At 47.1% G+C, this 24,476-nt stretch overlaps 1 protein-coding gene across 1 annotated transcript in view; it reads right to left on the bottom strand.

Moving 5' to 3' along the window:
• LOC143150463 (uncharacterized) overlaps positions 1–24,476 on the bottom strand; it is a 44,847-nt gene that overhangs the window by 5,327 nt on the left and 15,044 nt on the right. The window contains exons 3-7 of the mRNA XM_076318743.1: positions 23,700–23,798; positions 23,355–23,527; positions 22,890–23,047; positions 21,463–21,874; positions 757–20,716 (exon numbers count right to left, since the gene is read on the bottom strand). Of these exons, the coding sequence (XP_076174858.1) occupies positions 757–20,716; positions 21,463–21,874; positions 22,890–23,047; positions 23,355–23,527; positions 23,700–23,798 (20,802 nt within the window). The remainder of the gene's footprint in view (positions 1–756; positions 20,717–21,462; positions 21,875–22,889; positions 23,048–23,354; positions 23,528–23,699; positions 23,799–24,476) is intronic.

The raw sequence follows: 24,476 nt of genomic DNA, 5'->3' as shown, positions 1-24,476 counted from the left end.
ATCGGATCCAAGACTACGTGTCCAGTTGGGAGTAAAACTGGTGAATTGCTCTCGAGAGTATTTCTCGTCAGTGGAAACTACAATTGGGACAGTTTTACTCTCAAGGAGACACGTAACCTAAAAATCAACCATTCCATTCAGCGTTGCCAGAAAAAGTCACTGAAACTCGATTCTAAACAGTGGGGGAGATAACGACATTTTTTGGCAACGCTCCATTGGATAAGTGCCCGACTTATGTCCCGATTTTCATGCAGTTGTCCAACTTTTACCGTATAGAAATATCTCCATCTAAGTGACAGTATTTCGGGACCATTCAGCGTCAGTTACAGGAAAATATACGATTCTCAATTTCTCACTCCCCTTGATGAGCAGAGACAGACGACTGCCAGTTACAAATTAGTCTGAACTTTTAAACAACGTTACTGTCGTTAGCAGTGTTACACACTAGCAAGTTCCCCGACAAACTACCGAATACTTCGAATATTTATATTAACCCTTCGAGTGTCGTATACTCTCGAAAAATCGGGAGGGAATATTTTTCGTTAAAATGTACATTAAGACCCTCGACAAATTACCATTGCAATTCTTTACGCTGAATGAAACACGAAAAAGTTACTTTCGAACATATATGCATCCCTAGCACTCAAAGCTTGATATCTTCCCCATTTCACGCTACACCTTGACCAAACCTCGAGGACATTGTCCCGAAAAAACCCCAAAAAACAGTAAACGTGTTAAAATCCCAACGACACCTACCGAGATCCTTGTCCTCCCAAGTCTTCTTCGCTTCGAGCAACGCGTCGTAAACCTCTCGGCTCGGCTCGGTGCCGCTGAACACGTAGTATCTCGCGCGTACTCTCTTGAAGAAGTCCAACGACGTGTAATAAGAGTTACCGTGATGGGGTACGTAGGTCAGATCAACGTAGACCGGATGGACCTTGTTCTTCGAGTCCTTGGTCTTCTTCTCGTTCTTGCCGGGGCTCTCCGAGCGTTTCTTGTTCTTCAGATTCTCGGACAGTACCTTCCTCGTTTGTTTCTTCTCTTTCTTCGGTGTGCTCGGTGTACCCTTGTTCGAGATCTCGTTGGTCACTGGTGCCGGAGAAGGCAACTTGAGTGGTTCACCCCAGTCGATGGTGGCGTCGAAGTTCTGTCTGGCGTCGTTCTCGGATGTGGCGGCGAGTTCGTTCGAACTCGTGGACTGCACTGGTGTCTTCAGATTGAACTTCTGCGGTGGTTTGGGTGAGGGTAAACCCAACGGTGTACCCCAACCGTCCAGTGGGTCTTTCTTCGAATCAGTCTTGGTGTCCTCGCTGGTCTTGTCCGTGGAGTCGTCCGTCATGTCGCGTCTCACGCTACCGTTGGTGAATCTCGGTGACAGACCTCTGGCGAGTGACTCGGGTGTCTCCTTCATCAACGCTTTCTCGAAGTCTAGGTCAGCCTCGTCCACGTATTTCTTCGCGTCCGGTTTCTCCTCGTAACCACCAGCGTACTCCTTCTCCACGGTGAATACCTTGGACGCGTAATCGCTGGGTATGGGGATTGGGCCACTGCTCTCGCGTTTACCGGCAACGTCCTCCTGGAATGTCTTCATGGCACCGATCTGAGGCGGAACGGCTGGCAGCTCCCCGTAGAAGCTGCTGCTCATCGCCGCGTCTGAGAAACTTACGGGCTCCTCCTTACCGTGACGTGCCGTCTCTGGCAGGTATCCGGACACTTTGCCCGTCTGAGCTCCTTCGCGTTGCAACTCGGAGGACTTGATACTGCCGATAATACTACTGATCGCGGATTCGGCCGCGTCTTTCGTCGGTAGATACTCGTCCACTTTGACGTCGACTTTCTCGGATAGGATCACCGTCTCGCCTTTCTCGTTCGTGGTCTCGGTCACCTCACGAGTGGTGGTCACGATCTCACCATCGTCTGAGACCGTTTTGGTCGTTGTGATGATCGTTCGTATGACCTCGCCCGATCGAAAACCTTCCGGTGTACCTGTCAAGGATCTGCCCTCGGATCTTCTGTCGGGTGTCGATCTACCTGATACTTGAGATTGACCACTGGTGATATCCGAGACGATGTCGCGCACCAGAGGTGACATCGGACGTTTGTCCTTCTGCTTCGAGTCGGAGGAACTGTCCTCCGATACGTCCGATTTCGGGGTGGTCGTTGCTTTTTCAACGATCTCTTCCGGTTTCGTTTTCACGGTGTCTTTGGTCAGGTCCTTCGCGTCGACGGTGGTCGAGGCAACGTCACCGGTGGAGGATTCCTCGGTGATGACGATCTTCTTCGTTTTGGTTGTTATCGTTTCGATGATGTCCGGACCCGCCTCCTTGGTCACGATCTCTTTTATACGTTTCGTTTCGGTGGTCTCGGCGATCTCGTCGTCCGGTACGATGATCTCGCGTTGAACGATCTTCTTGATCACCACTGGCTCGTCCTCCTCGATGATTTCACGTTTCACGATCTTTCGAATCGTCTCGATGTCACCCTCGTCGACGACCTCGCGTTTCGCGATCGTTTCCGTGACAACGTCCGGTTCTTGTTCCTCTATCACTTGCTTCACAATCTTCTTCGTCGTAATCGTCTCGAGAATCTCCGTACCGTCGTCCACCTCCTTCGTTACTCTCCGCGATTCCTTCGTGTCGTCCTCGGGTACCACGATCTCGCGTTGGATCACTTTCGTGATCACGACCGGCTCGTCTTGCTCGATGATCTCGCGTTTGATGATCTTTCGAATGGTCTCGGGATCACCCTGCGCGGGGATCTCGCGTCTGGTGATCGTCTCGGAAATGATCTCGGGTTCTTGCTCGTCCACCACTTCTCGTTTCACGATTTTCTTCACCACGATCACCTTGTCCTCGGATAGATCGTCGAGTTGTTCCGCGCCTTTGATTTCTGTGCGTTTGATCGTCTCTGTGTGGGTTTCGTGTTTCACGTCCGATTCAGGTGCACCGATTTTGCTGTCCTTCAGCACGGTGACTATCTGCGTGGATTTGGTCTCGGTAATCTCCGTAGGGGATGTGGTCTTCGCTGGAATCGGTGAGGCTACGCCTTTGTCCGGAGACACGTGCAGGTCGATCGACTTGCTATCGATCGATTTGTCCTCGACTCTTTCAACGGTGGAGGCTGTGGGCTCGGAAATCGAATCCGGTGTACCGTCACGAGTGATGTCCGGTGTTGATTTGCCCGAGAGGGTGGTAATGTGAGTGGTACGTATCTCCGTCATTCCACCTACGAAAGCTTTGTGAAATTGACTCTCGTAGCTCATCGGGTAGTCCGAAAGCGAACCGTCCATTTGTTTGTCGCGAGTTTCCGAGTACTCGGTCGTTTTGTAATCGTAGGACGACTTGGTACCGTCGTCCGCGAGATCGTATCGCGGTTCGGGTGATTTCTCGTAACGAGAATCGTCTTTACCGTAACTCTCGTCCGCGGCTTCTTGATAGACGTCCACGTCGATCACGGAATCTCTGACGAGATTCTTCTTTACGATTATATCCTCGATTGTTTCCAATATAATGAACGCGGGCAGAGACGTCTTCATAATCACCTCCTTGAGCACCTGGCTGGTGATTTTCTTCGATTTTCTGATGTACTCGTCCTCCAGGAATCTTTCGATTTCCGTACTGTCTTCCAAGATCGAAATTTCCTCGTCGATGTGCGGTTCGGAACGTACTGGACTGTCTTGGGTGGACTTGTCGGACGCGATCGGTTCGGAGCTGATACTGGGACTCCTCGAATCGCTTCTCGCGTCCTTTCTGTCTCTGTATTGTTGGTCCTGCGTCAGGATGTAAGATTTCCCGGACGCGTCTAGGTAATCTTTCTTCAATTCGGGTTTCTCGTCATCGTCGTCAATTTTCTCAATCTCGATGTCGATTACCGAGCTCTTCTCCAGTTTCCTCTTCACGATGATCTCTATGATGATGGTTCTGAGTACAGCACGCGACACTTTCTTCAGCACGCAAATTTCCTCGAATATGGTCAACGTGATTTTCTTACCCTTTAGTATGTACTCGTCAGTTACGTATTTCTCGATCTCGGATCGTTTGCTGGACTCCAACGCGTCCGCTTTCGCGTCCTCCGCGGTCTTCTCCACTTTCTGCTCGCCCAGATCCAAAATCGATTCTCTGCGTACCTTCTCCTTCGCAGTGAGCATATTGATGATATCCATCACCACGAACTCTGGCACCGAATACATCATAACTATTTGTTCTATCACTGTCGTTGTAATTTTTCTCCTCTTGTATATATACTCTTCCAAAATATATTTTTCGATGTCAGCCTTCTTCTCGGCTGTTACTTTCACGATCTCCTTCTCCTCCTCGTCCAGTTGGTCGATCAACTGACTGGTACGAATTCGGGCAGCAGCTTGAGATGCTTTGTCCGCATCGCCGACAATTGCCGACTCCTTCTCGATCAGTTTCGTAGTAACGATACTGATACCCGTGGAATCCTCCGCTCTGAACGACGATTCGGATTTTTCCTTTTCATCGATCGATTTTCTCGCGACGATTTGCGCGTCCTTTTCCACCTCCGCCTGAACAGCTCCTGTATCCTGTACACTCTGCGATCGAGACCTGTCCTTAGGCGTTTGCTCACCAACCGGTGAACTCGGTGATTTAGTATCCTCCTTATCTTTGTCCTTTTCAATAGGCAGTGTCGCGTCGCTTGGCGCGTCCTTTGATTTATCAGCGGCAAGTGTCTCGTCCACTTTTTTGGAAACAGTGAGCGGTGACACTTTGGTTACTTCAGGAACTTCGGTTACGCTAGGTGATCTCGACTTATCGACTACTTTCACCGTAGTTTCTTTCAAATCGGATTTTCCTTCGTCGGTAAGGGGGGATCTAGATTGATCAGTAGGCACTTTGGGTTCTCTCGCTTCCTCTATATCACTCGACAGGCTAGGAGATCTTGTTCCACCGATCGACTTATCATCGGTAACACTCGCTACGCTAGACGATTTTGATTTGTCAGTGTCTTTTACATCCACGTCCTTCAAATCGACCGTATCGCCGCGAACGCTTGGGGACTTCGAATGGTCCGTCGCGTCCTTGAATTCGCTGCTGACACTAGTCGCACTCGGCGATCTCGACTTGTCGACCATTTTCGCATCGACATCTTTTAGACCGAACGTTTCGTCAGTGGGGCACGGTAACTTGGAAGAGTCCGTAGTCGCTTCCGGAATACTAATTACACTAGCAGATCTAGATTTGTCACTCGTCTTCTCGTCAATGTCTTTCACGTCAGGCTTCTCACCAGTAACACTAGAAGGTTTTGAGGTTTCTTTTGATTCACTCGGGGGCGATATACTAGGCGATCTGGACTTGTACAGGACTCCCTCGTCAAGATCCTTCAAATCGGGCTTCTCGGTAGTTGTGCTGGGTGACTTCGAACGATCCAATGCGTCCTTCGTTTCACTAGCGACACTAGTTACACTCGGCGACCTGGATTTATCAACTGCCTTTTCATCGACAGCTGCCAAGTCAGGCTTTTCGCTAGCGACACTCGGTGATTTCGAATGGTCAAGAGCTTCTTTGGACTCGGCAGGGCTTATTACACTTGGTGATCTGGATTTATCACTTACTTTCTCATCAACATCCTTCAAGTCCGGTTTTTCGGTAGTAGCGCTAGGGGTTTTAGAACGGTCCAATGCTTCCTTCGTTTCGCTAGGAACGCTGGTCACACTTGGTGATCTGGACTTATCAACAACCTTCTCGTCGACAGCTGCTAAGTCGGGTTTTTCGCTAGCAACGCTCGGTGATTTTGAATGGTCCAATGCTTCTTTAGACTCGGCAGGGCTTATCACACTAGGTGATCTGGATTTGTCGGATACTTTTTCCTCAACTTCCTTCAAGTCGGGTTTTTCGGTAGTAGTGCTTGGGGATTTAGAACGGTCCAAGGCTTCCTTTGTTTCGCTAGGAACACTGATTACACTTGGTGATCTGGACTTATCAACCGCCTTTTCATCGACAGCTGCTAAGTCAGGTTTTTCGCTAGCAATGCTTGGAGATTTCGAATGGTCTAACGCTTCTTTGGACTCAGCAGGGCTGATGACACTAGGTGATCTGGATTTGTCAACTGCTTTCGTTTCAACTTCCTTCAAGTCGGATTTCTCGGTAGTGGGGCTTGGAGACTTTGAATGGTCTAATGCTTCTTTCGTGTCACTAGGAACACTGGTTACACTCGGTGATCTGGATTTATCAACCGCCTTGTCGTCGACAGCTGCTAAGTCAGGTTTTTCACTAGCAACGCTCGGTGATTTTGAATGATCCAGTGCTTCTTTAGACTCAGCAGGGCTTACCACACTGGGTGATCGAGATTTATCAGCCACTTTCTCGTCAACGTCCTTCAAGTCGGGCTTCTCGGTAGTAGTGCTTGGGGTTTTAGAACGATCCAGTGCTTCCTTCGTTTCGCTAGGAACACTGATTACACTTGGTGATCTGGACTTATCAACAACCTTCTCGTCGACAGCTGCCAAGTCAGCTTTTTCGCTAGCCACACTCGGTGATTTTGAATGGTCCAATGCTTCTTTGGACTCAGCAGGGCTGATGACACTAGGTGATCTGGATTTGTCAACTACTTTCGCTTCAACTTCCTTCAAGTCGGATTTCTCGGTAGTAGGACTTGGAGACTTTGAATGGTCCAATGCTTCTTTCGTCTCACTAGGAACGCTGGTCACACTCGGTGATCTGGATTTGTCAACAACCTTCTCATCGACAGCTGCTAAGTCGGGTTTTTCGCTAGCAACGCTCGGTGATTTTGAATGGTCCAACGCTTCCTTGGATTCGGCAGGGCTTATCACACTAGGTGATCTGGATTTGTCGGATACTTTTTCCTCAACTTCCTTCAAGTCGGGTTTTTCGGTAGTAGTGCTTGGGGATTTAGAACGGTCCAAGGCTTCCTTTGTTTCGCTAGGAACACTGATTACACTTGGTGATCTGGACTTATCAACCGCCTTTTCATCGACAGCTGCTAAGTCAGGTTTTTCGCTAGCAATGCTTGGAGATTTCGAATGGTCTAACGCTTCTTTGGACTCAGCAGGGCTGATGACACTAGGTGATCTGGATTTGTCAACTGCTTTCGTTTCAACTTCCTTCAAGTCGGATTTCTCGGAAGTAGGGCTTGGAGACTTTGAATGGTCCAGTGTCTCTTTTGTTTCACTGGGAACGCTGGTCACACTTGGTGATCTTGACTTATCAACATCCTTGTCATCGACAGCTGCTAAGTCGGGTTTTTCGCTAGCAACGCTAGGAGATTTTGAATGGTCCAACGCTTCTTTGGATTGGGCAGGACTTATCACGCTAGGTGATCTGGATTTGTCAGTTACTTTTTCGTCAACTTCTTTCAAGTCAGGTTTTTCAGTGGTAGTGCTTGGTGTCTTAGAACGGTCCAAGGCTTCCTTCGTTTCACTAGGAACACTGGTCACACTTGGTGATCTAGATTTATCAACTGCCTTTTCATCGACAGCTGCTAAGTCAGGTTTTTCGCTAGCAACGCTAGGAGATTTCGAATGGTCCAACGCTTCTTTGGATTCGGCAGGACTTATTACACTTGGTGATCTGGATTTGTCGGATACTTTTTCCTCAACTTCCTTCAAGTCGGGTTTCTCGGTAGTAGTGCTTGGGGATTTAGAACGGTCCAAGGCTTCCTTTGTTTCGCTAGGAACACTGATTACACTTGGTGATCTAGATTTATCAACTGCCTTTTCATCGACAGCAGCTAAGTCAGGTTTTTCGCTAGCAACGCTAGGAGATTTCGAATGGTCTAACGCTTCTTTGGACTCGGCAGGGCTTATTACACTTGGTGATCTGGATTTATCACTTACTTTTTCTTCAACATCCTTCAAGTCGGGCTTCTCGGTAGTAGTGCTTGGGGATTTAGAACGGTCCAATGCTTCCTTCGTTTCGCTAGGAACACTGATTACACTTGGTGATCTGGACTTATCAACCGCCTTTTCATCGACAGCTGCCAAGTCAGGTTTTTCGCTAGCAACGCTAGGAGATTTCGAATGGTCCAACGCTTCTTTGGACTCGGTGGGACTTATTACACTAGGTGATCTGGATTTGTCAGTTACTTTCTCGTCAACGTCCTTTAAGTCAGGTTTTTCAGTGGTAGTGCTTGGTGTCTTAGAACGGTCCAAGGCTTCCTTGGTTTCGCTAGGAACACTGGTCACACTTGGTGATCTAGATTTATCAACTGCCTTTTCATCAACAGCTGCTAAGTCAGGTTTTTCGCTAGCAACGCTAGGAGATTTCGAATGGTCCAACACTTCTTTGGACTCGGCAGGACTTATCACACTAGGTGATCTGGATTTATCAGCCACTTTCTCGTCAACGTCCTTCAAGTCGGGCTTCTCGGTTGTAGTGCTTGGGGATTTAGATCGGTCCAATGCTTCCTTCGTTTCGCTAGGAACACTGATTACACTTGGTGATCTGGACTTATCAACCGCCTTTTCATCGACAGCTGCCAAGTCAGCTTTTTCGCTAGCAACGCTAGGAGATTTCGAATGGTCTAACGCTTCTTTGGACTCGGTAGGACTTATTACACTAGGTGATCTGGATTTGTCAGTTACTTTCTCGTCAACGTCCTTTAAGTCCGGTTTTTCAGTGGTAGTGCTTGGTGTCTTAGAACGGTCCAAGGCTTCCTTCGTTTCGCTAGGAACACTGGTCACACTTGGTGATCTGGACTTATCAACCGCCTTTTCATCGACAGCTGCTATGTCAGGTTTTTCGCTAGCAACGCTAGGAGATTTCGAATGGTCTAATGCTTCTTTGGACTCGGCAGGACTTATCACACTAGGTGATCTGGATTTATCAGTTACTTTTTCTTCAGTGTCCTTCAAGTCCGGCTTCTCACTGATAATGCTTGGCGACTTGGAACGGTCCGCAGCATCTTTCGCTTCACCGGAAACATCTGCTACACTTGGTGATCTGGATTTTTCAACAGCTTTCTCGTCAACTTCCTTCAGATCGGGTTTCTCAGTAGTGACGCTTGGTGTCTTTGAACGGTCCGCAGCTTCTTTAGCTTCTCCAGAAACATCTGCTACACTTGGCGATCTGGATTTCTCAAGTGCCTTTTCATCAACATCTTTTACATCCGGTTTTTCACCAGCAATGCTCGGAGATTTTGAACGATCTGTTACTTCTTTAGTTTCGCCTGGTGAGCTCGGCACACTAGGTGATCTGGATTTGTCGGCCGCTTTCTCGTCAACTTCGGCTAAGTCTGGTTTCTCAGCAGTGACACTGGGTGTCTTCGAACGATCCGCGGCTTCTTTCGCTTCTTTGGAAACGTCTGTTACACTCGGCGATCTAGACTTCTCCACCGCCTTTTCATCGACATCCTTCATCTCGATTTTCTCGCCGGTAACGCTTGGGGATTTTGAACGATCTATTGTTTCTTTGGTATCGTCAGGGGAACTTGTGACACTTGGTGATTTTGATTTATCAATTGCTTTCTCGTCTACGTCTTTCAAATCTGGTTTCTCCGTAGTGACACTCGGTGTCTTCGATCGGTCCACTGTTTCTTTCGTTTCACTAGGAACGCTGGTCACGCTTGGTGATCTGGACTTCTCGACCGCCTTTTCATCGACAACTGCCAAGTCAGGCTTTTCACCAGCAACGCTCGGTGACTTGGAACGATCCAGCGCTTCTTTGGATTCGGTAGGGCTTATTACACTAGGCGATCTGGATTTGTCAGTTACTTTTTCCTCGACATCTTTTAAATCGGGTTTCTCAGTAGTGGTGCTGGGTGTTTTCGAACGGTCCAGTACTTCTTTCGCTTCCGCGGAAACGCTTGTGACACTGGGTGATCTGGATTTGTCAACAGCTTTCTCGTCGACTTCTTTCAAGTCAGGTTTCTCAGTAGTGACGCTCGGTGTCTTCGAATGGTCCAGAGCATCTTTCGTTTCGCTAGAAACATCCGTCAGGCTTGGCGATTTCGATTTGTCGACTGACTTCTCTTGGACGGTTTCCAAATCGGACTTCTCGCCAGCAATGCTCGGGGATTTCGAACGATCTGCTGCTTCTTTTGTTTCATCGGGGGAACTCGTTACACTGGGAGATTTAGACTTATCAATTGCTTTTTGGTCGACATCCTTTAAGTCGAGTTTTTCAGTGGTAGTGCTTGGTGATTTGGAAAGCTCCTTTATTTCCTCAATTTCTCCAAAGACACTGCTCGTAACGCTTGGCGATCTGGATTTCTCAACTGACTTTTCATCGACATCCTTCAGTTCAGTCTTTTCAGCGGCAATACTTGTTATACTAGGTGACGTAGATTTCTCAATTGGCTTTACATCAACGTCTGCTAAATCAGTCTTGTCACCGGCAATACTAGGTGACTTGGAATGGTCCAGGGTTCCTTTAGAGTCAGCAGGACTTATCACGCTAGGTGACCTGGACTTGTCAATTTGTTTCTCTTCGATATCCTTCAAATCTGGTTTTTCCGTAGTGACGCTAGGTGTCTTTGAACGGTCCAATGTTTCCTTCTCTTCGCTGGGTACACTGGTTACACTTGGAGATCTGGACTTCTCGACTGCCTTGTCATCGACAGCTGCCAAGTCAGGCTTTTCGCTAACAACGCTCGGTGATTTTGAACGATCCAGTGCTTCTTTGGACTCTGTAGGACTGATTACACTAGGTGATCTGGATTTGTCAACTGGTTTTTCCTCAATGTCTTTCACGTCGGGTTTTTCAGGTGTGGTACTGGACGATTTAGAACGATCGGCTGATTCTTTGAGTTCCTCTGCAACGCTTACCGCTGTGGGCGATTTAGACACTTCAACTGCTGCTTCACCAACAGCCTTCGAATCGAGCTTTTCGCTAGGAATACTAGGCGATTTTGAACGATCGATCGCTTCTTTAGGCTCCCCAGAAACGCTTGTTACGCTAGGTGATCTGGATTTGTCAGTTTCCTTGAGATCGGTGTCTTTCAAATCGGGCAACTCACCAGCAACGCTTGGCGATTTTGAACGGTCAATTGCTACCTTAGGCTCTCCAGAAACGCTCGTCTCGCTAGGTGATCTCGGTTTCTCGTCTGCCTTTTCATCAACGTCTGCTAAATCAGTCTTTTCGCCGATAAGGCTTGGTGATTTCGAATGGTCCAGGGCTTCTTTTGTTTCACCGGGCGAACTGGTGGTACTAGGTGATCTAGACTTGTCAATTATTTTCTCATCGACTTCCTTCAAGTCGGGTTTCTCAGTAGTGACACTTGGCGTCTTGGAACGATCCAGTGGTTCTTTCGGTTCACCGGAAACGCTCGTCACACTTGGCGATCTAGATTTCTCCGTGATCTTTTCGTCGACATCCTTCAAGTCGGATTTTTCGCTGGCGATACTCGGTGTTTTCGAACGATCAGCTGCATCCGTTGGTTTCTCGGCTAAGCTACCGGTCACGCTCGGCGATCTCGATTTCTCGTCCACCTTTTCGTCAACGTCTCGTTCCTCTTTGTCTTTGGATTCTTTAAGGCTGGTTGCAATGTCAGCTGGTTGTGTCTTTTGAATCGATTCGTCTTTGATATCTGTCGCAGCTTTCTCGATCAATTTGTCCTCGATATCCTTCACTTCTATCTTTTGTTCGTCGATGCTAGAAGATTTCGAACGATCGGGACTTTCTTTGGATTTCTCTAATTCCTTATCAGTGGTGTCTTTCAGGTCTGGTTTTTCGTCAGTGACGCTCGGGCTCTTCGAACGATCGGTAGTTTCTTTCAAATCGCTGGCTACGCTCGTCACACTGGGCGATCTAGATTTATCGATCGCTTGTTCGCTCACGTCTTTCAAATCAGGTTTCTCGCTCGTAACGCTCGGAGATTTCGAACCCTCGGTTGGTTCCTTGGAATCAACTGGAAGACTCGTCACACTGGGTGATCTAGATTTCTCGATTGCCTCGACGTCTTTGAGATCGGGCTTCTCGCTCGCTACACTCGGGGATTTCGAAAGTTGAGCAGTTTCTGTGGGTTCTCCAGGAACGCTTGTTACGCTGGGTGATCTTGATTTTTCAGCTACTGTTTCTGTAATTTTTGCATCCTTTTGAATAGCTTCCTCTTCGACAACGCTGATCGGTTTAGCCTCCTCGGTCGGTGACTTACGTTTGTCATCAGGTTCCTTTTCGATACTGGGTGGTCGGGACTTGTCAGCTTCGTCTTTGGGTGGTGTTTTCTCTTTGTCTACCGTAACTTCGGATTCTTTCTTCGCTTCGTCTTTCAGATCCGGTTTCTCTTCTGTCACGGTTGGAGACTTATCCTCGGATGTGTCCAACAATTTAGGTTTGTCCGCGTCCTCGGGTTTCGCTTTCTCCACTTTGTCCTCGGAAGGTGCTTCGCCTAACTCGCGGTCCATCGATGGTTCTTTCTCCTCTACTTTGGCGTCTTTTGCAATCTCTTCTTTCGCCGGTGATTCAGGACTCTTCTCACGTGGCTTAACATCGATTTCTTTCTCCTGTTCCTTCTCAGTCGGTGATTTTTCTTCAGCGGTCAGGATAGTAGCTTCTTTCGTTTGGATCGGTGCTACTTCTTTTTCAAGTTTCGCTTCTACCGCAACTTTCGTTTCGGCAGAGATCGGAAGTTCCTGCTTCTCTGTAGGCGATTTCGAGAAAATAGTCTCCGTTGGGGAACCATCTTCCGAACGAATCGATTCAGGTGATTTTGATACTGTCTCAGCAGCTGGTTTGGTAATTTCTTGTTCAGGCGATTTCGGTTTTTCAGAAATTTCTTCGGTCGCTTTCTGAGGTAGTTCTGCTTTCTCGATGGTGTCCAAAGTCTTGGCAGTTACTTCACCGGGCGATTTGATCGGTTCGGCTTTATCCACCACGTCGGTGGTCTTCAATTTTTCCTCCTTTTCGGTTTCGATAGGTGCTTTTGCCTTGTCGACAAGAACCTCTTGCGATTCTTTGGGTGATTTCGGTGTCTCGGTGTCGATGGAAGGAGAAACGGTGTCCTCCCTCTGTTTGGCGACAACCTTCTCGAGACTGTCCTCGAGATCCTGCGAATCGCGTCTCTCTACCGGTGATTTGTCCAAACTGTCCTCGGGTGTTACTTTCCCGATATCTTTGCTTTCGGGGGCTGATTTCTCAGAGATGCTATCCTTCTCCGGGCTACTTGTTCCAGAATGTAGGGAATCTTTGTCCAGAAGCAAGGAATCCTTATCGGGCGTTGACTTCACGGACGTGTCCTTGAGAGAATCGTCGGGTGTCACTGTCTTTGTGAATGTGATGCTACCTGTTGGACAGATTTCGGTTTCTTGACCACCGTCTTCGCTGCTAGCGGTCACCAGCATTCGTCGCACGGATCCTGTGCCCTCGTCGATCTTTGTTGGTTCAACGGTGATCTCCGTGGAAGGTTCGGTAATCTTTTTCTCTGGAATAACCGAAATTGCTTCTTTGGAATCCTTTCGCTCGGGTTTCGTATCGTCCACGATCTTCTCCGCATCCTCTTTCTCCTTTGGAGACTCTTGAGGCTCGGGTTCCTCTTTTTTGGCTTCGCTGATCAACTCGGGTTTCGGTTCGGCTGCCCTTCCGGTGGCATCCGCTAGTTTCATCTCCGGTTCGATCACTGCTTCGTCTTTAAGCTTCTCTTCTTTCGCTTCTTCTTTAGGTTTCTCCGCTTCTGATGGTTTTGGAGCTTCAGTGGGTTCGATTTTCTCGATTACTTCCTCCTCCATAGGGGCTGACGGTTTAACGTCCAATTGCTCTTCTTTGTCTTTCTGCAGCGTCTCCAACTGCGGTTCTTCTTTCGCTTGGTCGAGCAACTTCGTCACCTGTTCTGTTACTTCCGTAGGACTTTCTCGGGAAGCTGGTTTCACTTGCTCCTCGATTTTCTCTGCTTCCTTTTTCATTTCTTTCTCCACTTCTGGCTTTGCCTCTTTCTCCGCTTCTGGTTTTGCCTCTTTCTCCACTTCTGGTTTTGCTTCTTTCTCCACTTCTGGTTTTACTTCTTTCTCCACTTCTGGTTTTACTTCTTTCTCCACTTCTGGTTTTGCTTCTTTTTCTAATTCTGGTTTTACTTCTTTCTCCACTTCCGGTTTTGTCTCTTTCTCTACTTCTGGTTTTGCTTCTTTTTCTAATTCTGGTTTTGCTTCTTTTTCTAATTCTGGTTTTGCTTCTTTCTCTAGTTCTTTTTCCGCTTTTTTCTCCACTTCTGGTTTTTCTTCTTTCTCTACTTCTGGTTTTGTTTCCTTTTCTACTTCTGGTTTTACTTCTTTCGCCACTTCTGGTTTTACTTCTTTCTCTATTTCTGGTTTTGCTTCCTTCTCTACCTCTGGTTTTATTTCTTTCGCCACTTCTGGCTTTATTTCCTTCTCTACTTCTTTTTCTGTTTCTTTCGCCACTTCTGGCTTTACTTCCTTCTCTACTTCTTTTTCTGTTTCTTTCGCCACTTCTGGCTTTACTTCTTTGACTGTTTCTTTCGCCACTTCTGGTTTTACTTCTTTTTCTATTTCTGGTTTAGCTTCTTTCTCCACTTCTGGTTTAACTTCTTTCTCTATTTCTGGTTTAGCTTCTTTCTCCACTTCTGGTTTAACTTCTTTCTCTACTTCTGGCTTGGCTTCTTTTTCTGCTTCCTTTTCCATTTCTTTCTCCAATTCTGGTTTAACTTCTTTCTCTACTTCTGGTTTAGCTTCTTTCTCCACTTCTGGCTTAACTTCTTTCTCTACTTCTGGTTTAGTTTCTTTCTCCACTTCTGGCTTAACTTCTTTCTCTACTTCTGGTTTAGCTTCTTTCTCCACTTCTGGTTTAACTTCTTTCTCTACTTCTGGTTTAGCTTCTTTCTCCACTTCTGGTTTAACTTCTTTCTCTGCTTCTGGTTTAGCTTCTTTCGCCACTTCTGGCTTTACTTCTTTTTCTATTTCTTTCGCCACTTCTGGTTTAACTTCTTTCTCCACCTCTGGTTTAGCTTCTTTCTCAACTTCTGGCTTAACTTCCTTCTCCACTTCTGGTTTAGCCTCTTTCTCCACTTCTGGCTTAACTTCCTTCTCTACTTCTGGTTTAGCTTCTTTCTCCACTTCTGGCTTAACTTCTTTCTCCACTTCTGGTTTAACCTCTTTCTCCTCTTCTTTTTCCGGCGATGGTTTAACCAAATCTGCTTTTTCCGTGACGGATTCTTTCCTGCTTACCACCTCAGGAATCTCACCGACCGGTTTAACATCGGCTTTAATCTCCGGTTTTTCTTTCGCCTCGTCCAGGTACTTCTCAACGGTCTCGAGGGACTTGGATTCTTTAATTTCCGCTTTCTCGATCTCCGGTTCGATATCCATCGTCTCGGTTAAATCTTCCTTGCCTTCTTTTTGTTTCGTCTCGTGAACGAATTTCTCCTCAGCTTCGACCACATCGCTCATCGCGTCTTCGATCGCTTCTTCCGCGTACTCCCTTTCCTTGGTTACGTCCAATTTCGAAATGACCTCTCGAGCCACGTCGTGTACTTTGTATTCTTGCTCGACCGCCTCGAAGTCATCGATAATGTCCTTCTCTTGTACCTTCTCCATCGCTAGTTTCGCTTCTTGGATCTTCTCAGGGGATACCGCCTTCTCTTCAACATCGATCGTCTCCTTGGAAACTTTCCTACCGATGGTAACGAAACCATCCTCTTCCACTTCCTCCTCGGTCGGTTGTTGTTCCTCCGTGACGAATTCTTTGAACTTCTCCATCTCTTTCTCTTCTTCTTCCGATACCTGAACGGGACTTACTTTTTCTTTGTCCACTTTCGTCGGTACCTCCACCTCCGCTTCTTCGGGTTCCTCTTCTTCCAATTCCGTGTCGAACAGACCCTCCGTCTGCACGTTGATGTGTTTCTTCACGATAATCTCTTGAATGATACGAATAATGATCGTCTTCGAGACCACCATTCTAACAGAGATCTCCTCGACTATCTGAACCGTGATACGTTTCCCTTTGGTCACGTATTCGTTGATTATGTACTCCTCGAGCTCGGTTCTCAGCTGGGGCGTGATCGATTCCTCGAGCTTCAAGATCTCCACGTCGTCTACCACGTCCTCTTTCGAGAGTCCCTTCCTAACTATGATCTCCTCGATTATGTAAATCACGCGTTCCCTCGGTACGCGTTTCACGGTCGTGATGTACTCTATGATCTCGATGGTGATTCTCTTCTTCTTCACGATCAGTTCCTCGATTATTTCCTCCACCATACGATCCACTTTGTCAACGATAGCTTTTATCTCGGCGGACAACTCGACGGTGGTCGTTGGTTCTTTGGCCTCCATTTTCGATAATTTCTCCGCTAAGAATTTCGGCGAGGTTGGGGTCGAGCCTGGCGAAACCGTCACGATCTCGGCTTTCGCTGGCGAGATCTTCTGCTCGAAGGTGATCACCGGTTCCTCGATCTTCTCCTCGTCGGACACCGGAGTTTTGGCTACCTCTTTCACGCAGACATCCTCCAATCCGGTCTCCATCACGTCCATCTCCTTCGAAGGTTCCACTTGTTCTTCCTTCTTCAATGGTTTGCAGATCTCGTCTTCTTTCATCATCTCCGCGCAGATCTCCTTGGCCTCTCGATCGTCTTCTACCTTGTCTTTGGGTGATGTGATCGCCTCGATCTCTTTCGTCGTCTTCACGCAAGGTTCCTCGTGCACGGGGACCGCGTCGGTAGTTTTGTACGCCGGAACCGGTTTCGCGGCGTCTTCGATGAGCTCTTCAACTTCCTCTTGATGGGTGAATTCTTCCGTGACGCCCACCTTGGTTGGCATGGCGAGTTTCTCATCCAGTTTCGTTTCCGGGACTGGAGGTTTAGCTTCTGCGGCGAGCGGCGTCACAGCTTCCTTTCTTTCCATCGTCGGTTCACCGAAGAGAGCCTTATCGGAAAGGAAATCATCCTCTTTCAGTACTTGAGCAACTTTCTTCACGATCTCCGTGACGTCTTTGGGCTTATCCTCGATGTCGATACCGACAGTTCCAGCAAGGACCTCACCAACGTCGCGCACTGCCTCTTTGAGGTCCTTCACGACTCCCGTGATAGCCTCTTCGTCGTGTTCAGCTTCGAACTCCTCGTCTCTGGGCACGTCGAACTTCGCCTTCTCGGGTTCCTTGGTGTCCTCGATCTGCGGTTTCATTTCCTCCAATTTCTCCACCACGCCCTCCAAAGTGTCCTTGACCACGTCCTTCACCGGTGCTGCCGTACGCACCAGTCCTGCGATCTCGTCCTCCAACGACTCGAAAGAGTCCCTGGAGCCATCTTTGGTCTTCTTCCACGGTTTCTTCGGGACTTCGGCGATGTCTGGTTTCTCAGCTTCCATCATTTTTTCCGCTTCCACGATCTTCTTAACCTCCTCCTCCTTCGCAGGGACTTGAACCTCCTCTTTCGGTGATACTTCCTCCTTCTTCGGTGATACTTCCTCCTTCGTCGGTGATACTTCCTCCTTCTTCGGTGATACTTCCTCCTTCTTCGGTGATACTTCCTCCTTCTTCTTGTCCAGTTCCTCCTTCGTTGGAACGGTTTTCAATTCGATCTCCGGTTTGGGTACAGCGACAGCTTTGGGTTTCTCGTCCACGGTGTCCTTCGCGACAGGCACTTCCGCGACCTTGGTCTCCTCTTGGATTGGAACGACCGCTTCCTTAACGACAGCTTCGCTAACTTTCTGCTCAGGCTCCTCGGGAGTTTCCACTTTCTCGCTGGGTTTGCCCACTTTGGGGAACATCTTCTCCATGTCTACTTCCTCGAGAAGTGTCTTCTCGTGTACCTTCGCCTCTTTGGGTGAGCTGGACTTGGAAGACGATTTGTCCTCGGCCTCCTTCTCCGGTTCCTTCTTAGTCTTCTTCGTCAGTTTGTCGATACCCTTCTCGAACTTGTCGGCCACCTTGCCGAAGAAACTGAATACACCTTTCTGTTCCTTGACCGGTGGTGTCGGTGGTTCTTTGACTTGTTGCACCGGTGGTAACGGTTTCTCCTCTTTGTCCTTCTCGAAGTCCTCCATACGGTACAATTTGGGGTCCACTTCTTCGTGGACGGGTAGATCGGCAACTTCGTCCGGTGTTTTCACGATGTCGCGTTGCAGGGTCTGCATGGATTGACGGACGTCGAAAATGGGGACGTCTGGTTTGGTGACCATCAGAGGAGCCGGTTGAGGAGGGGCTGCTACTGCAACGTCAGCGACAGCTGTCACGGCTGCACTAGGTAGTGGTTCTTCTTTGATCTTGGCAGGTGGGACCTCCTTTACGTCCTCCACGATGTGTTTCTCGTCGATGTCCTCCTTGATCTCATCCAGGGGGATACGTTCGTCTTCCGGTAGGGTCGGTGCTGTGGTGGTAGCCCCGGATTCAACGGTGGAGATTCGTTCTTGCGACTCCTCGAGTTTCTGAGAGGGTACTTGCTCCTTTTGGTCGACCTCGGGCTTCAGATCTGTATCGGTGGTCTTCTTCTCGGACGAGTCCAATTTGTCCGGGCTAAGACTGGACGGTTCCTTTGTGATCTCGTCGCTGTCTTTTTTCCCAGAGTCGTCCTTCTCCTCGGGTTTCGGTACAGTCTCTGTCGGCGAGACGATCGGCTCCTTGGTTTCCTGTTCAGCCGTTTCTCGTCGATCCGGTGATGGTATCTCCGGCGAAGGTTCCTTCTCGACTTTCTCGATCTTCTCGACCTTCTCGATCTTCTCGACCGCTTTCGGTTCCGTGGACGGTCTCTTCTCCGCGCTCTCGTCCTTCTCCTTCTCCTCGATCTCCTCCTCTTCCTCGCCCTCTTCCTCTTCCTCCTCCTCTTCCTCCTCTACGGGTTTCTCCTTCGCCAGTTCCGCGTCCTTCAGTATCTTCGCCTTCTCCGACTCGGCTTCGTCTAAGACGTGTTTCTGTTCACCCTCACCGCTCTGCACCGAGTCCTCCGTGTACACCTCCTCCTTCTCAACGATCAGATACTCGTCCTCCTCGGTCAGCTCTTGGCTACCCTTTCTCAAGCTGTCCTTCTTCGGTACGTCCTCGATCTCCGCGGTGACGTCCTCCTCTGTGATGTCCTCCTCCTTCTTGTCCGTGACTTCGGCTGTGATCTCGTCGTCACCCTCGAAACGATCGTCTTTCCTCGTCTCCTCGATCCTCTCCGCTTTCTGGAGCACCGCTTCGATCTCCTCGACCACTTCACGTTCCTCTTTCAAATCAGCCAACACCTTGCTCTCGATAGAGTCCAACGAGATGTCTTCAGATTTCTCGATCAGGCTCTTCTCGATCAGTCTGGCGGCTGCCTCGGCTTCTGCGGCCGCTGCAGCGGTCTCTGGTTCGATTCCAGATGGAGTGGAGACAGTTGATGAATCTGTGGTACCCTTGTCGCCCTTTGCTTTGCGTATGACACCATCTTTGTCGGATTTCACGGATGTGGTGGGTGTGCTGCGAGTGGATTTCGCCGGACTACCCGGCACACGAACCTTGCTGGGACTGACAGGCTTGCTACGACGACCGATAGGCTTTCTGTCCATCAGTTTCGGTTTCGGTGACGCCTTCACGGCACCGGTGTCCCTGATCCCTGACTTCTCGATGTTCTTCTGTTCGACGACTTTACGATTGTTCGCGTCCTTCGCGCTCTTCGCCGGTGTCATTGTAGAAGGTTTCAGACCGATAGAGGGCTTACCCTTCGGTACACCGACCTTCGAGATCTCTGTCTTCGTCGCGACCCCGTTCACGGTCTTCTTCGGTGTGGTTGGCGACGACTTCACCATACCAGTCTCCTTCTTGTCCATGGTCGTCAGTCTGGGCTTCTTCTCGGTGATCTTCGATTTCGCCACCTCGGTTTTCGGTACCTTAACGCCGACTTTACCTTCCTTCAATTCTTTCTTCTTGGGTTTCGACTCTCTCGGCGGTACGATCTTCTCCGCTTCGGACTTTATCGTCTCTGGTTTCTTGACACCCTCTTCCTCCCGTTTCTCGACTTTCTCCTCCATCTTATCCGGTTTCTCCGGCTTCTCGGCTTGTTTCTCCAATTTGGCGACATCCTTCTTGCCCACTTCTTTCTTCACCTCTCTCAACTCTTTCTCGATTTTCTTGCTCTCCTTCGCCTCTTTGCCCTCCACCTCTATCTTCTTGTTCTCAGCTGCCTTCTTTGCTTTGCCCTCGATCTTGCCAATTTGGGGTTTGGTGGGTATGATCGGTGTGCTCTGCATGATGCTCTTCGGATGTGTGTCGTCGACTCCTTTCGTCGCTTTCACGTCCGATTCTTTCTTCTCTTTCTTCACGTCTGAGAGTTTCTTCGCTGGTTCCTTGTCGATGAGGCTCAGCTTCTGTTTGGTTGGTTTGTCGCGTAAGGTGGCCAAGGATGTGGATGGTGAGAGGCTCTTGGCTGAGCAGACTGGGTGCTTGAGGAATTCCAAGTGCTTCAGTCGCTCGAAACCTTCGAAGATCTTGTGTTGAGGGGTACTGCCAGGGAACAGGATTCTCGTGATGGTGTCCTCGGGGTTCGCTGGTTGCCATACCAGGAGGACGCATATCGATACGAGATTCTGAATCGGGAAGGTCAGGTTGTTCGAGTCTTTCTTGTGCGATCCCGCGAACAATTTCGAGTCCGCTGCGTGCCATTTGGCGAGGAACTCTCTCACTTCGCGGCTGTCCTTGCTAGGGCTGAGAACGTACATGTCCAGGGTACCGTGTCCCACTTTGTGATACAAATTGATCGGATCGGGGTCTCTGTAGCACGGATGGGCTCGTAAATTGATGTGACGTAGATTGACGACCATCTCTTGGCCGATATCGGTGAGATTCAGGATCAAAGGATCGATGTCCTTGTCACCGTCCGGGGAATTGGATTGTCTTCTCTCCTGGTGGGTGAAAATATCAACGTCAATGGTTTAACAAACTTTACGAATGTCGTCACTTTGTGTTTGCAACCGCAATGGAGGAAAGTAGTAGATGGAACTAGCTTCGTTATTTAGGTGTGTTAGTGTTTTTAATAAATGAATGTTCGATAAGTGGAAAATTCAAAAAATTTGTAATTAGGTAATAAAGTTCACACGATCCAATTGGTGGATTTTTGTTTTGCCAAAGAAACGATTCTAGGGGTGAAAACAACCTCTTAATGAAAATACGAATTTACGTGTTATAGTGAATTTTTTCTTTTTATAGAACAAATTTTTTAGAAAGTTTTTTCTATTAAAGATTATTTTCTCACAATATAGGACTTTCGAAAAACCTTTCTATTTTCCAAATTTACAACCCTCTTTTGATATTCATCCCCTAGGGTCACTTCTTTAGCAAAAGAAAAATGGATATATTAATAAGGTCGCTTGAAATACGTTTAACGTTTTTTTGAATTGTTCAGTTGGCCATTTGAATTACATTTCTGCAAAATTTTAAATTGTTTTTAATTTTCTAGTTGGTCGCTTGAACTACGTTTGTGCAAAATTTAATTTTTTTTTCTTAATTTTCCAGTTGATCACTCGAACTACGTTTCTGCAAAGTTTGACACCGTTTTAAATGTTCTAGTTGCGAAACATTCCTTGCAAATATAGTTGGATTCACTTATGGTTGGTTGCAAACAAGGAGAAATTCTATCGCGGATACTTACGACCAGATTGCAGAAAAAGTGTCCAATTTGGGGATAAACGTGCATCTCCTTCTTCTTACGAACAACGCTGAACATGCCCCCCACGTTGCTATTATTTATTCTAGTGACTAGAACCGCGTCGAGGCGATCCAAGTGTCTCGTGAAGTCCCAGAAACAGGCCTTTCTGGCAAAGCCTCCGTCCACGAGCATATTAAAACCGTTTATGCCGAAAAGTGCGGCGTCTCCTTGTCCACCTGGGAAGACGTATAATGTTGGATGACTGAATCGAATATTGCCCACGACATCGGACGGTTCCATGAGCTGGTCCAAGGTTTGGGCCACGAGGTACTGTCCAATGTAATTGGTGAAGCTCGTGATTGCCGGTACACCGGCGGTAAGAACGTCATCTGGGTTTACTTTTACTCTGCAGGATCTGTATACGAAAATACAAGCGTTCGTACAAACATTCACCAATTTGAAATATTTTTATTTCGGTCCTCCAATAAATTCGCGCGGTTTCCAACGAATGTAGAAGTTTCATTTTTCCAAAAATATCGATGAACACTCGATCTATTATAAATACATTCTCTGTTATAGTTTATCGTATCTTTTAAACACCTTGATAATTTTTCAAAGTCATGTTCAAAGAATTGGAAGAGTTTTCCGTTGGAATCAATTTTAGAGCCAATTCTGTTTCTTAAAATATTTAAGACGAGTTCGAATATTGAACGATATTTAATTTATTATATATTCTCAGTTATTGTATACTAGATCTTTCAAACGTCTTGAAAAATTTTCGATTGGAACCAATCTTAGATCAGTTTTATAGTTTCACGTTCTTGTGGGGGAAAATTCCACTCAAATCGTTCCAAAGAGAACAAAAAAGGTAATTATCAGATGACTTGTCATTTGGAGAAAAGTTACCCTTCTTAACCCTTTAACTATAAACTACTCCGACGCGAAACGTACGCTGTGTGCGGAAAATCTTCTCGCCTATCTAGTATTCATAGACTCTGAACGCCCATAGGCGTTCACCGCATGCGATAAACCGAGAGACTATAATCGTCTAAAATTTCAACTATAAAAACGAACTCGTGGATAATTGTTACCAATTTAATTAAAATGCCTCGTAACGGAATGGTGAAACTGTGTAAACTATTTCTGTGCTATTCTCACGGAAATAAATTCTCCGCTATAGACATCAGCTATTGTCGGAGACGTACATTTTTATTCACTCGAGATTCTATAGTCCTTAACCAGAAGCTTTATTGTTACTAACGCGAAATGAAAACATCCAGAGTAACTCTCAAGCGTGAAAACAAAAGCTATCGAGTCTAACCGCAGAACCGACAGCCGATTATTATTGGAAGAAATTTATTATTAAAATCGCACGAACTTATCGGAACAACCTGATATTTCGGTTGAGAAACGAGTGATACGTTGCATACCTGGTGCAAGCTTCTTTCGACAGTCGATTTGTCGTCCAATCGCCAACACCCGCGCAATGAATGTCCACAGTAACGCTATTCTCGTAAGCACGAAGAACTCTTTGCACTTCGTGTTCGCTAAATGCATCCAAAAAGTCAGCGATGCTGAAGGTTCCATCCTAGAGGAATGTTTAAGTGCGATACGGTTATATCGAGCCAATACGGTCACTCTTGGTCGAGTTAGAAAATTTCAACAAACGAATAGTACCGTGTGTCCTTTTCAACGAACGACAATTTCCTACCGTCTCGATACCACGCGAAAGTATAGTTATCGGTACTACAGTTTCGACGATATGCGCAGGACATGTACAGTACGCGCAATAATTAACGATAACCGTAGAGTAATTACTTTCGTACGTCGTATCGTTGTACGAAGCATGCATCAACAATTAGAGAGTAGAAAAGGAATAAAAAAAGCGTGCGTACTTGCAGTATCCAGGAACCATTTCCACCGAAGGTATAGCCGGCGTGTATGATGTGTCGATGTTTCGTGAAACTCGCGAGAAGGTTGCGGATACATTGTAATAATGTGTTTGTTTGCGGGTGAATGAGAACTTCCGTAACAAGATTCTCGGTAGCGTATTGGATCAGTCGTTCGCCTGAAATTTCATTCGTCTCGTCGAATAAAACAACACGACCACGTACAATAAGTTTTTCGAACGTTTCACGTATATCAAAAGATAGTAGTAAAAGTATAAAACAATAATTCAGAATGTGACTATTTAAACGACGATCGATTATCAAAAATATATTGTACAAGTGTGAATATACCATTCCGAGCTTCTTCCCCTTCCGGTGCTTGTACTATCAATGCCATTAACTCTTTCTCTAAATCTACGTGGCAACTGTCCTTGTCCCATGATAGAAAACCTGAAACAAAAATTACAAACGAACGTTGTAACGAAAAAGATCGTGCACGTTTTCAAGGATGTTTCCGTTTACTTCCAACGAATGGTACTGAAACCATTCGCGTTTCACGGTTCGGAGACGCAAACCCGGGAGAGACAACGCGTGGGTCCAAACTGACCCGTAACTCGACCTACACAAATATTTCGAACAAAGATCGAAATATTATTCGAAAACTTATCATGATCTTCGTTCGAAATATTATTCAAAATATTATTATGATCTTCGTTGGAAATATTATTCGAAATAATATTATGATCTTCGTTCGAAATATTATTCGAAAACTTATTATGATCTTCGTCCGAAATATTATTTTATAAATATTATTCCTTTGTTCTTAAGGAAAACTAACGCCGTAATCGATTAATATAAACTCGATTACGCCCTCATAAACATTTCAAACGAAGATTCTATTATTTTATCGTACTTTTCGTCGATTTTCGGGTAAAGTTGCAACGGTGTGATTGAACGATGCAAAGGTCTCTCTGGGTCCGGAACGACCCACGCGAGAATCGATCGAGGAAGAAACATAACCGCTGCTTGATCGCAATTCGATTAATATCGCGACCTACGGCGATGGGTAAGTGAACAAAACGGAATAGTGGGTCATAACCACGTATTACCTACCCAAGAGAGTCTACA

Source organism: Ptiloglossa arizonensis, chromosome 1 (assembly GCF_051014685.1).
Source record: "Ptiloglossa arizonensis isolate GNS036 chromosome 1, iyPtiAriz1_principal, whole genome shotgun sequence".
Lineage (NCBI taxonomy): Eukaryota > Metazoa > Arthropoda > Insecta > Hymenoptera > Colletidae > Ptiloglossa > Ptiloglossa arizonensis.
The sequence above is the reverse complement of the archived record's forward strand: the minus strand, read 5'-3'. Positions and strand labels throughout refer to the sequence as shown.